General features: G+C 46.0%; 1 protein-coding gene across 1 annotated transcript; it reads right to left on the bottom strand.

Annotated features, from left to right (window-relative positions):
• Positions 1-1,604: 1,604 nt before the first annotated feature.
• On the bottom strand, positions 1,605-11,446 carry LOC115088576. The gene is made up of 3 exons (XM_029596833.1): positions 11,348-11,446; positions 9,276-9,811; positions 1,605-1,772 (listed from the first exon to the last, which is right to left on the bottom strand). Exons 1-3 carry the CDS (start codon positions 11,444-11,446, stop codon positions 1,727-1,729), a joined length of 681 nt encoding a protein of 226 aa, XP_029452693.1. The 3' UTR covers positions 1,605-1,726.
• Positions 11,447-14,126: the final 2,680 nt, after the last annotated feature.

Genomic DNA, 14,126 nt, shown 5'->3' with positions numbered 1-14,126 from the left:
GACTTTAAAACCCATTGACTGTGTGTGAAGGATAATTTGTATACATAACTTCCACCCTTTCACAGGGTCTAGTTATCATCTCTCCAGCCTTTCTGCTCTAAAGAGAATGTCAGGATGTCATTTTTTTCAGCCTCAAAGGGAATTGTGATGCTGGGAATACAAACAAAAGGTTCTGGCCAGATTGCCCCAGCAGCTGAAGGGTAAACTGGTCTGTTGGAGGGACCAGCAGAAGTTAATACCCCAGGACCGAAAGTGAATGGTGTCTGAAGAGTCAGGAAAGAAAAAAGCAGAGCGAGGAAGGGAGGGAACTTAGAGCCGCACACGGAGAGAGGCCGCTAGCAGCCTTGCAGTCTGTTTAGGGGATCCCCGGGCCACTGCCCCTCTTCTCTCCTCAAAAAGCCCTGTTGGAAGCTTGAATTACTAATCTCAGTCCCAGTCCGATGGGGTGAAGAAGAGCCTGAAACCAGGTGCAACACTGCCGCCTGCCCCTTTGTGCCCAAGCCAGGGCTGGGATTGCAAATGTCCCTGACCCAGAAGTCCATGTGGAGAAAACTGAATTTACGCCCCAAATATCTGATTACTTTTGACTCCTGAGCATGATGGACAGGTGAGCAGGGCCATCAGAAGGGGCAGGTGAGATGGCGGCTTCCTGGAGTGCCAGGTTTTGGGGGGGGGGGGGGGGGGAGGAACACCGATGCGTCTTGTTAGGGGGGTAAGGTGCCAGCACTCTATACCACTGCCTCTAAAAGGATTGGGGGTACACAGCCCAAGAGACCCATATCTAAAATTGGGGATCAGGAAGGGAAGAGTAAGATGCAGGCCCGTTTTGTCCATCCGGGTGGGAGTTATCCAGTCACACAAGGCCAGATAACTTGAAATCCCATCGGCTTATCTTCAAACATAGACAATTAGATTTAAATCTAGTCCAAACACATGTAGTTGGATAACTTTAAATATATTCAGCGGGACGTTCATCCCTTTGAATATACGGGACAAGTTATCCGGCTACCATTAGCCGGATAACGTGTCCACTAAACGGCCTATTGAACATTGGCCTCTAAGTCTAAGAATAATAATAAAGTAGGAAGTAGGAAGTAGGAAGAGGTGATTGTGACTGATTATACATCTTGATGTCAGCTATGAATACTGTTTAAAGCCCATTGAGGGCAAAAGACTACAGATTAGCCTTTTGTATCATTTTACACACTGACACATTCCCCTTTTAGTTAAAGGTCGGTGGCGTTGGTTTTCTTGGGAGTATCGTTTTTTCCACCTTATAGTTGTGCTTGTTTAATTGGTTATTAGGTGGAGCCCCCATTTCTGTAATGGCCTGGGGGGCTAATGTGACAGGGAGGTGTGCAGTGACAGTGTAAGGTTGGTACTGGGTCCCTGGCACCATGGTTAGTGTGAGAGAGTGAGGCTAGCACTACGAGGTGAGAGAGGCTGGTCCTTTGACTGATCAGCAGAGCTGAAGGCTCTAGGCCAGAAGGCCGCCAGCTCCAGTCCCAGCTGAGGCAGACTGACCTCACCGTATGGGAAGGGTTTTCATCCACATGTCATTGAGAGAAGCCGCTTGCGGTGGTTAATGTGAATCTCACCTTGGAGAATGAGGTCACTGGTTCCTTCTTCGTCGGACTTCAGATTAAACTTATCCAGAAGATCCCTCCTTGGAATTTCTTCTGCAGGAGCTGAGCTGCATCTGGGCGGCACTGCTGTAGCGGTTCGGTCAGTTCGTCCGTGAGATAGTCTTCAGTTTCGCTTTAGGATCCGAGCTGCCAAGAAGAAATAACATTTTTTTTTTTTTTTTTTATAAACAGTCAGCCTCGGACAGCTCCCCCAGAATGGTCAGCAGTTTGACTTCATCGCCCACCCTTATTTCCTAAGTCCTCCTGTTCCTGAGGCAGCGGATGGGAGGGTGAGATCCTCAGTTCTTCCTGTGAGTCCCCAAAATACAAAAGGGGAAGTGAGATTAGGGGGAATGCTGAAACTCACAACCCCTGCTATGCAGCAGCTCTGGGGCAGATTCTGTGATAAAATTCCGGAAATTCTGCAGTATGTTTGTGCACATTTATAGACAGCAGAATGCTGAAATCAAGAATGTTTTCTTTAAAAAAAAAAAAAAATGTCCAGTCTTTCTTGTGTCTGGATAATTTATTTTATTCTCTTTGCTTCACCATTTTGTTTTTCCCTCTTTTCTGCCATTTCATTTCTTCTGTCTGCCCAATATACGTGCACGGTCCAGGCCGTGTAAATCGTGCCGGTAACGGGAGAAAATGGATGCTTGTGTCTTGAGCGTCCATTTTCCTAACCCACACTGACAGCCACCTCTCCTGGGCACCCAATGTCGAGGAGGCGCTAGGGACGCACAATTTTCCCTAGCGCCTCCTTTTTAGTGCGGTCCCTCATTTAAATATTGGATCGCGCGCCCAGGAGAGATGGCATTGAGCGCCCGTTTTCTACACACCCATATTGCATTGGCTTGAAAATGTTTCGCCAGCAAATTGAGAAACTGTGCACTGAATTCAGCACACACTTTTTTTTTTTTTTTACAGGTTTCAGTACTTGGTAAACTAGGGCGAGAGAGACACAGTGACCTGTTCAAGGTTATAGAGAAGGAAGAAGCATGTGTGGCAGGAAATGTTCCTATCTTGTATTTATTTATTTAATACTTTTTTTTATACCGGTATTAGTAGCAACATCATTTATTTATTATTTATTTTTGGTTTTTATATACCGGAAGTTCCTGTATAATATACATATCACTCGGTTCACAGATAACAGAGATAACTATCGCCGAGATGGCGGTTTTACATGGAACATATAGAACAGTACCGGTTCTATATGTTCCATGTATGTTTACATTAAACCTTTTACATTTTACCTTTTTACATTTAACCTTTTACATTTACCTTTTACATTGTATGTTTACATTAAAATGTATGTTTACATTAATGTTTACATTAAACCATTGTATGTTTACATTAAACCGGTTCTATATGTTCCATTGTATGTTTACATTAAACATTGTATGTTTACATTAAACCTGAAGAGAAAAGAAAAGTTACAAATAACAGGACACGGGGATTGGGAAGTAGGAAACCAAAGAGAACTAAGAAAATCAGGCCGGAAAATTGCAGAGTTAACAAGGCATGTAAATTGTAAGGAGAAACCAGGTAACTGTGAGACAATTAAAAAATGAATATAGTATAAAAAAGTAAACATTAGTAGAGATAAGAATACAGTGTAACTGCAAACGATACAATGCTAAATATCAAATGCAAATGGACTACAATGAGGGGGCGAGAGTCTATGGTGGGTAAGCTTGTTTGAACAGCCAAGTTTTTAAGTTGGCTTTGAATCTGGTTGCGCAAGGCTGAAGACGGAGGGTTGTAGGTAATGTGTTCCGGAGCGTGGGTCCGGCTATTGAAGAGGGCACGCTCCCTGGTAGAGGTAAGATGCGTTCTTTTTTAGGGAGGGTACATGTAGGCTCCCTTTGTTAAGAACATAAGAAATTAATGTAATCGTTGTCATTTAATCTTGTTATTTAATCTATGGTTGAATTTTGCTACTTTTAATCTCAATTTTTGATCTGTACCTTCATAGCCTTTCTTTGGTTATTGTTATCCTGTTTTCCCCTATCCCATGTTATACTGTATTTTCCACACCTTTTGTTAAACTGCGAACCGGCATGATGTTTTCTGACGAATGCCGGTATCGGTATGAAAGCAGTGTTAAATAAATAAGAAATTGCCATGCTGGGTCAGACCAAGGGTCCATCACGCCCAGCATCCTGTTTCCAACAGAGGCCAAACCAGCCACAAGAACCTGGCAATTACCCAAACTCTAAGAAGAACCCATGCTACTGATGCAATTAATAGCAGTGGCTATTCCCTAAGTATAATTGTTGGTGGTTCTAGTGTGGCTGTTGCATTGGTAAATTGGAACGGCTCATCTAGCCAGTCTGCCACATAAAGGGGATGAATTGTCACAGGTTTGAAACATGCGAGCAGCGGAGCCAATCGTCAAAGCTTCAGCCCTGGCTACTTGTCTATTCACACATCTTTCACAATTCAATTATTTGAAAGAGGAGCATAAGGCTCATGTTTACTTATCTCCTGTTTGGATCTAAAATTGCTGAACTGCCTTTGGATTGCAGCTCTTAAGGAGTTCTCTTGGAAAATGTAAGTATCAATAGGTGCATAGTTTGTATGTGAATGCGATTGTTCAGGGAAGAGAGAGGAAGTGGGTTGAGAGAGAGGCACATTTTGTTTTAAAGCTGCTGGGAGGCAGTCTTGTGGAATGGAGCCAAACGTCACCAAAAATACAGAATAATCATACATTGCCACTGATCCTGTCATGATCCTCATCCTCTATTGCATTTTTTAGTTTTTTTAGACCAGGGGTGGGCAACCTTTTTTATGCTAGTGCCACATTATACGTTGTCTGGGTGGGGGCGGGGGAGGTGTCTTCGAGTAGGGGGTGTCCCCCTTGGAGTTCATCATTAAAAAAACACATCTACAATAAAATAGCAATAATCATAATAATCATAAGATCAGGTGCAGAACAGAATTAGGACAGCTTACATTGCAACCCAGCATGAAAAAAAATATATTCAAATTCTGGTGTCACCTCAGCAAAACAAAATCCCTCCACTGCTAAACACCTTGTGAAGTAACACAAACCCCTGCGAAAAAACACAAGATACCTAGAACCTTACCATACCATACAAATCGCAGCAATAACTCTCAGGACTCAAACAAAAGCATTCTTTATCTATGAAAATATACCAAGCCCTAGAACACCACCTTCTGGGGTAACAGAGAAGCCAGACTGCTACAAATCTCTACAGAGAAACTACAGGCTAGCAGCAATACTGCACCTCAGTCACACGCAGGCAGAACACAGACCTTCACCTAATGCAGAAACAAAGGACTACAAATCAGAAACAGAAGCATGCAGACAAAACCGAAATAGAAAGCCTGAGAAACCAGACTCTGAATAGTGGAACTCTAAAGAGAGAGCAAAACAGAAAAATATGAAATGCACATTCCCAAAGATGGCATATTCCAATCACTAAAACCTCCATTTTTTTTTTTACCTTTGTAGTGTGAATTTTTTTTCTTTTTCTAATTGGTTGGCCCAGTCTCTTTTTTCCACTGTCCCCTTGTTGATCTTTTCCTAATTCCTTTTTCAGGGTCTCTTTTCTCTTTCTGTCTCTTCTCTTTCCTCCTATCTTCCCTCCTTCACACACACATACACACACACATACACACACACACACACACACACGCGCGCTCTCACTCTCACATGCTTTCTCTCACAGTTTCCCTCAAATATACACACATTCACTCACACTTTGACCCACACACAAGCTCTCATTTGCAGTCTCTCACATGCTCCCACACACATATAGGCTCTCGTTCTCAATGATCTCTCTTCTGTTACACACAGGCTTTTGCTCTCACATGCTCTCTCACACATACACACACTCAGTCTCTCATTCTCCAACTCCCACACACACAGGCTCCCAGTCACACACACATACAGAGGCTCTGACTCACACACACACGGCCTCTTCTTCCGTCACTGCCAGACCCCTTCTTTGGCCACCATGGCTGGGATACGCTGCAGCCCTCTTCTTCTTTGGATGCCATGGGATAGGATCCGTGATGGCCATTCCACAGGTCTCTTCTTCCAGTATTGGGCAGCTTTGATTGGGTGGACCTAATGTGCCTTCAGCTGCAACAGGCTCATGATGATGATGTAATGTCATCATTTGGCATTGGTGGGCCAAATATAGCGACTGGAGAAGTTATGCTGCTTGTGGCCCGCCGAGTCTCTATGGCCGAGAGTGGGATGGGCTCCGCCTGCGGCCCCACAAGGCTGCTCTTTGCCTCCCCCTACTGGCTGGTGCCCTAGGTGACCGCCTAGTTCACGTATTGGAATGAGCCGGCCCTGGATATAAGGCAACTGCTAAAAAAAAAAAAGCCAGCACCTTCTCCTTCAACAGCTAACCAACAGGCCGATGCAATGAAGTGCGTTCAACAGAAAGCAGTTTTACCTGTACTTGTGCGCCCATTTTTTGGGAGCAGACACTTTACTGCCGATGCAGCAAAGGAGCTTTCTGTTCAAAAAAAATGGACGCACAACACTGTGCAGTTCAATTAGCGCCCTCGCATGGAAATCCCAAGCTCATGAGGGCATTGGCTATCTCCTCCCAATACACGGGCCGATTCAGTAAAAACGCGGGAAAGAGGACGAACGCCCGCTCTTCCGGTGCGCGCGATTCAGTATGCTAATTAGGTGGTGCGGTAGAAATGGGCAAAAGGAGGTGCTAGGGACACTAGCGCATCCCTAGCGTCTCCTTTTGACCCGGAGCGGCAGCTGTCAGCGGGTTTGACAGCCGACGCTCAATTTTGCCGGCGTCAGTTCTCAAGCCCGCTGACAGCCACGGGCTCGTAAACCGGACGCCGGCAAAATTGAGCGTCCGGTTTTCGGCCCGACAGCCGCCGGCCCATTAAAATTTTTTTTTTCTTTTTTCTTTTACTTTTTTTACTCTTCATAGAAAGCAGTTTTTACTGCTTTTCTGTGCACTTTCCCGATGCCGGCAGAAACTAGCGCCTACCTTTGGGTAGGCGCTAATTTCTTAAAGTAAAATATGCTGCTTGGCTGCACATTTTACTTACTGTATCGCACGCGTATACCTAATAGGGCCCTCAACATGCATTTGCATGTTGAGGGCCCTATTAGGTGCCGCAGATTGGATGTGCGTTTTCCGCCCGTCGTCGGAGCGCACTGTACTGTATTGGCCTGACAGAGAGGCGTGCTGGCAGAAGTCTCATTTCCCTAGCACTGGAAATTTTTACTCTTGGTGAGAGGTGGAGGAAAGTTTCCAGCATTAATCTGCCGAAATTCTTCCTGCATGTGGACCTGATCAGTCTTCTCATAAATCAGAGTGGCTTTTAAACCTTGGTAGGGTATCTCTGTAGGTTGTGATATCTGGGACCACTCCTTTTCCTGGACCAACAGGGCTAAACAGTGGGGAGGGGGATGTACAACGTGGAATTTTTAACTATTTCTTATCTCTAAGCACCCTCTTTAGTCAGGATATTTTTATGAGCACTCACTGTCTAGGGCCTGCCGGGACAGTCAAGAAGCATCTGTCAAGCCCCTCCAGTCCTCTCCCCTGAAGTATTCTTTTGGTCCTGTTTCAGACCGAGGACTTCAGATGCCTGCTGCAGCTGCTCTGGGAGATCCACCTGGTTCACTGATTTAAATCACCTTAGTTGGCAACTCCGGGATAGGGACTCTCTCAGCGGCAGTAGTGCAGGTTACGGCGCGGCACCCACACTTCTGTCCCACCCCAAATTAAAATGTGCACTCTGCCTGTGCTGAATGGACATTTTAACTCCAAATGCATTAGCATAATATTAGCTTACTGCATCAGGAGTTTAAAAAATGTTTGCCTGTGTTAAACCATCCACTGAATTTCAGCACAATTTTAACACACCAGTTATTGCACGGGCGGTCCATAAATGATGTCACACTCCGACAGGGGGGAGGAGTTACAACTTTTGTGACGAGGGAGGGGGGGGGGTCTAAGTTGAAAGAGGGTTTGGAGATTTGTGACGAGGTGGGGGTTGATTTCATGCCAAAATAGTGTTTTGTCATTTATGGACAGCCCCTTAGCCTGCAAAAATGCCAAAGGACCTCTAATCCTGCCTGTACTTAGCAGACTAGATAACACAGTACTGCGGCCACAATGCAGGGGTATTGTAGCAAATTCCACTCCTACACTCTTCTACCTCAAATCTTAGTCTGGGGCTAAATAGTGGAGATCACAAAGGGGTCTCTACATAACTGCCAAACGCAAGGCTCCGGTGACTAAGAACAGGAAGTGAATTTATCTGTATAGGCAGTCATAAAAAAACAGTAAGCTGCCTTCTTTGCAATTGGTTTATTCATATCACCTGACTCTGCACATGGCTGACATTGTGTATATCGTTCCTTCATTGACAACAGAACAAAGGAGTGGAGACAACAGCAAGAGGACCCACTCACTCTCTGGGGACAAAAAACAGCAGCATAAGCAGTGAAAGTCTGCAAAGCTGTGTGAGAGACCGGGCTACAACAAGAAAGATCCATTTATACTGAGCTCCAAACTGCAGTCAAAAACGGAGAGAAACGATCTCATCATTTACAGTGATAGGTGCCGCTTCACCCAGGTCAGCCCAAAGAGGTTGATCTAGTCCTGGTTTTGCCCGATTGCATGCAGGGAGATGGAGTTCATACTTTCTGATCCAAGCATAAAATGAGCGAATATAAGATTTTTTATAGTTTTTTTTCCTTAATGTTTATAAGGTAATTGAATTCTGAATGTTAATGAAAGATGTGCAAGTGGACAGTAGCCAGGGCTGAACGAAGCCTTGACAATTGGCGCTACTGCTCACAGGTTTCAAACTTGTGTTAATTCAAACCCCTTTTTGTGTTAGTGAATCAGATTGCCATATAGTGAACGCCAGAATCGAGATCTGCTTGGTCCACTGAAGCAGATAGCGCCTGCAACATCGGCAACACGGACTGTGGATTCTTCCTTTCATCTATTAGTGATCGTCTTTTTCTGCCAGTTATCTACAGATTAGGCAACTGGATTGTTTAAAAACATTTAAAACCATGCTTATTTTTGCTAATTGCCCTCAGCTCATTGCTGCTATCAGTCAGCTATTGCTAAAGATACTGTAAGCAGGAACATTCTCCTGCGAGGATTCTTATGTGCGGATAAGGCGGGTTCAGTACATATTGTCTGTATTAGATGTTAATATTTTGTTTTACTTGGACTATAAATGTTTTTAATTTTGTACATCGCCTAGTGCCTGTTGCATAGGCGATTAAGGCATTTTTAATAAAGATAAATATATTGTTTTCATGATATTTTCTTTCGGTTTTCTTAGACTATTATGTGTCTCACCTGTTTATCTAGATGTTTGTTGCTGAGGTGGGTTAGATTTTTACTTGGAGTTTTCCAACTGGATTTGAATTTTAACTATCATGATTTACAGCGGGGTTTCTTGCATTGCGCCCGGAGCTTTGATCATCTGTGATTAAGGAGAATGAGCATCATCACTGGCATTCTATCCCTGGGGAAAAGGCTCTGCTCGGGAACTGAAATGTCAAATTACTTCTTAAACGTTTGTCCTATTCAAGTTTCTTGAACTGCCTGAGGGGCCCCGGATCGTCCAACCCCCACGCGAGCCGAACAGAGAGCAAGTGCTGACCTGAGCGCTGATGCCTGCAGCTGCAGCTTCCTGACCAGGTCCCTGCGTGGGATTCTCTCCAGGATGCAGGTGGCCATGCCCAGTGCTTTCTTCCTCCCGAAGTGGCTCAGCAGCAGCTCCGCCAGCGCCTCCCGCTGCTGGCTCTCGTCCAAGCGGCCCCTCGGGATCCCCGTCGACTCGGCGTGAAACCGAAATGCCTTCAGCTGGCTGCTGGTCAGCTCCTCCAGGGTCCTCAAGATGCACTCCCGAGCCGTCATGACGCGAGCCAAAAAAGCCACCATCCACTTGGCGACCGAACCGTGGATCTCCGACTCTGGCCGGGCTCCCAGCCAGCAGCTAGCAAAATGCACAGCAGAAGGCTTGCATCGTCTGATCGCGAACCGCGTCTCCTCCCCTAGAGCACACTGCTTGCGCGGCGAGGGAAAGCCGAGGGGGATCCAGTTCCCACCATTTCCCCTCTGTCTCGGAGAAGTGGCTCCCTTCGGCGCGCTTTCCTTTTGTTTTCGGCGGTCGCGCGTCTCCTTGCAGAGCAGCGCCTGGGAGGGGGCGGGGACTGTACAGGAGCTGCTGTCACGGAGGCCCCGTCGCTTTGTCAGATGCGGGGAGACTTTTCCTGGACTGAGGCTGCGGTTCCCGCACCTGCAGCCCCTTCCAGCTTTGGCTTCCCTTCATTTGGCTGAGGGTCCCTCCTTGGCCACACTGGGGACGCGGTGATCACATGCGCCATCGCCAAGGCTGAAGCGCCCTGAAGCGTTTTAGTGTATTTTATTTTACTAATACATTTGCCTTTGGTAAAAGGACCCACAACAATTGAATTCATAAAAATGAATACAATCTTGTTGGGAATCCGGCCTTTGGGTGTCACCATTGAGCAATAGCTGAAGCTTCACTCCCCACCAGGGGCTGCATCCTCAGCTCCAGCCAGCCCAGGGAGCAGAATTGTCCAGTTTGTTGTTATGCTTAGGTCCGGAAATCAAACCCAGGTCCTGCAGGACCCCAAGCCAAATATATTTTTTACATCAAAATGTCATTTTTAAATTGTTTCTATCGTTTTTCAATTCTTCTATTGAGGTTTATCTTGCCTAAGAACATAAGAACATGCCATACTGGGTCAGACCAAGGGTCCATCAAGCCCAGCATCCTGTCTCCAACAGTGGCCAGTCCAGGCCATAAGAACCTGGCAAGTACCCAAAAAGCAAGTCTATTCCATGTTACCGTTGCTAGTAATAGCAGTGGCTATTTTCTAAGTCAACTTAATTAATAGCAGGTAATGGACTTCTCCTCCAAGAACTTATCCAATCCTTTTTTAAACACAGCTATACTAACTGCACTAACCACATCCTCTGGCAATAAATTCAAGAGTTTAATTGTGCGTTGAGTGAAGAAGAACTTTCTCCGATTAGTTTTAAATGTGCCACATGCTAACTTCATGGAGTGCCCCCTAGTCCTTCTATTATCCGAAAGACTAAATAACTGATTCACATCTACCCGTTCTAGACCTCTCATGATTTTAAACACCTCTATCATATCCCCCCTCAGCCGTCTCTTTTCCAAGCTGAAAAGTCCTAACCTTTATAGTCTTTCCTCATAGGGGAGCTGTTCCAATCCCCTTATCATTTTGGTAGCCCTTCTCTGTACCTTCTCCATCGCAATTATATCTTTTTTGAGATGTGGCGAGCAGAATCGTACACAGTATTCAAGATGTGGTCTCACCATGGAGCGATACAGAGGCATTATGACATTTTCCATTTTATTCACCATTCCCTTCCTAATAATTCCCAATATTCTGTTTGTTTTTTTGACTGCCGCAGCACACTGAACCAACATCTGAGGGGCAGACCTTGCCTTAAATACCAGGATGAAGGAGGAGTTACAGAAGGGAGCCACGACCATATCCTGTCGTGGCCCCTTTAAATCTTATCTTCAGCCGCTTGCGCGGCTCTAAGGCAGCCAGGAAGGGGGAGGAGTCAGCTCAGCCCCGCTGGGCTCCGCGGCCGGCCTGGGCAGTGGCCAAGGCCACGGGAAGAACGCCGAAGGAGGCTCCCTGCTCCTGCAGAAGCCTCCGGACTCACCTGACGCTGCGGGTGAGTACCTGGTCCTGGCCGTGGACCGCCGTGGCCGGCAGCCATGACAGTCAGCCCCGGTCGCAGCTTGCTGCGGCTGGCGACCATAACAGTACCCCCTCCTTTAGGCCTCCCTCTAGAAGGCTTGGGTTTATCTGGGTGTTCATTGTGAAAGGTCTGGAGAAGTGCTTTATCCATGATGTTCTTAGCAGGCTCCCAGGAATTCTCTTCCGGCCCAAATCCTTCCCAAGACAGCAAGTATTCCCATGTGCGACCTCGTTTACGGACATCAAGTACCTCATGCACCTGATAAATCGTCTCTTCTTCTGCCCTAGGCGGTGCAGCTTCAGGGACCTTGCAGGCAGGCCAAGTGAGGACCAACGGCTTCAGCAGAGACGTGTGAAAGGAGTTATGGATTCGTAATGTCGCAGGCAGACGAAGTTGATAGGTCACAGGACCTAGTTGTCGAAGCACCAGAAAAGGCCCAATATAACGAGGAGCTAGTCGTATGGACGGATCTCTCAGGCGGATGTGCCGGGTGCTCAGCCATACTTTTTCACCTGGACGGAACTGAGGACCTGGTTGACGGTGCCTATCGGCAAAGTTTTTGGCGGAGAGTGCCGCTTTACGTAGCATCTGCTGAGTATGGACCCATAGCCGTCTTAATTGTGCAGCAGTGAGCTGTGCTGCTGGGGAAGGAACCGGTAACGGCAAAGGTAAAGGTGGTCTGGGTTGCCGTCCAAATATGATTTGAAAAGGTGAAGCCCCCGTAGCCGTACAGGCGTGAGAATTATGGGAGAATTCAGCCCGAGACAAGAGTTGCCCAGTCATCTTGGCGAGAATTGACATATATGTGCAGAAATTGTTTTAAAAGATCTTAGTTTGTATTCTACTTTATAATAGATTAACTGTTCGATATGTTCCATGTAAACCGCCATCCCGGCGATAGTTATCTCTGTTATCTGTGAACCGGAGTGATATGTATATTATACAAGAACTTCCGGTATATAAAAACCAAAAATAAATAAATAAATAAAGTATGATTCGTACTTTCAGCCTGTCCATTGGCTTGCGGGTGAAACGCGGTAGTAAAGTCCAAAGAAATGTGAAATTTTTTTACAGAGATTGCGCCAGTAACATGCAGTGAACTGAGGACCTTGGTCAGAAACAATGTGCTGTGGCAGACCGTGAAGTCTGAAGATATGGCGCATAATTAAACAGTTGAGCCAACTGAGGAGCAGACGGGAGGGAGGGTAGTGGGATAAAGTGGGCCATTTTAGAAAATCGGTCCACTACCACCCATATAACAGTATTATCCTCTGAGGGCGGAAGTTCCACAATGGAATCTGTGGAAATGTGGGTCCAAGGTTTCGAGGGTGCCGGTAATGGTTGTATCAGTCCTTGTATTTTCCCAGTAGGAATTTTATGTTGGGCACGTGTTGGACAGGAAGCCACATAAGCTTTTATATCCTTACACATTCCAGGCCACCAATAGTACTGTTGTAGAAGTGTCTGGGTCCGGGCTCGTCCTGGGTGTCCTGCTAGCTGAGAATTGTGTCCCCAGGCCAACACTTTATTCCGTAGTCTCTTAGGTACCACCGTTTTTCCAGGTGGGACCGTGAAGGTGGTGGCTAGGGTGATGCAAGCCAGATCTTTAATATGCTGAATGGGTTCTACTGTGTCTTCTGTGGAAAACGATCGAGATAAGGCATCAGCTTTAACATTCTTGTTAGCTGGGCAATATCGCAGTTCGAAGTGAAAACGTGTAAAAAAGAGTGCCCACCGAGCTTGGCGCAGATTCAAACGTTGGGCCTGTTGAAGATATACCAAATTCTTATGAGCCATATATACCGTTATACGGTGTTGAGCTCCTTCCAGCCATTGCCGCCACTCTTCAAAAGCCAGTTTTATGGCAAGTAATTCTTTGTCCCCGATGGAGTAATTACGCTCCGCTGATGAAAATTTCTTCGAAAAATAGGAGCAAGGATGAGAGGTCCCTGAGATGTCCTGCTGGCTTAAAACAGCTCCTACTCCTTCCGCAGAAGCGTCCACCTCCACAATAAATGGATGTTTATTATCGGGATGTCAAAGACAGGGTTGCTGGAGAAAAGAACTTTTAAGCTCTTGAAAGGCCTGCTCAGCCTCAATAGGCCATTCCTTGATGTTTGACCCTTTATGGGTAAGTGCGGTAAGGGGTGCGGCCAGTTTGGAAAAGTTCTTAATAAAACTACGATAGTAGTTTGTGAATCCGAGGAACCTCTGAAGTGCACGTAATCCTTTCGGCTGGGGCCACTCTTGGATACATCTTAATTTGGAAGGATCCATCTGGAAACTGTGTTTGGAAATAATATACTCCAGGAAGGGTAAGGATTCCTATTCAAAGATGCATTTTTCAATCTTGGCGTATAAACGGTTCTCTCTTAAGCGTTGTAACACCTGAATCACATGTTGCCGATGTGTCTGTAGATTGGAGGAAAAAATCAAAATGTCATCAAGGTAGACTACCATGCATACATAAAGTAGGTCTCGGAAAATCTCATTAATGAGATGCTGGAACACTGCAGGGGCATTTGTCAATCCGAAGGACATAACAAGGTATTCATAATGACCATCTCTGGTGTTAAAAGCAGTCTTCCATTCATCACCCTCCCGAATCCTGATTAGATTATACGCTCCTCGTAGATCCAGTTTAGAGAACACTCTGGCTCCCTGTAGTTGGTCAAAAAGTTCCGCTATCAGCGGTAGAGGGTATCTGTCCTTGATGGTAATTGCATTAAGTCCACGGTAG

The sequence above is a fragment of the Rhinatrema bivittatum genome, chromosome 3 (assembly GCF_901001135.1).
Source record: "Rhinatrema bivittatum chromosome 3, aRhiBiv1.1, whole genome shotgun sequence".
Classification (NCBI taxonomy): domain Eukaryota; kingdom Metazoa; phylum Chordata; class Amphibia; order Gymnophiona; family Rhinatrematidae; genus Rhinatrema; species Rhinatrema bivittatum.
The sequence above is the reverse complement of the archived record's forward strand: the minus strand, read 5'-3'. Positions and strand labels throughout refer to the sequence as shown.

Coding starts and splice junctions, on each gene's coding strand:
- LOC115088576 (XM_029596833.1), bottom strand. CDS start 11,446: ATGGTCGCCAGCCGCAGCAAGCTGCGACCGGGGCTGACTGTCATGGCT. Junction 9,812..11,347: donor GTACTCACCCGCAGCGTCAG/GTGAGTCCGGAG, acceptor GCCCCCTCCCAG/GCGCTGCTCTGCAAGGAGAC. Junction 1,773..9,275: donor CTGCAGGCATCAGCGCTCAG/GTCAGCACTTGC, acceptor TCTTCTTGGCAG/CTCGGATCCTAAAGCGAAAC.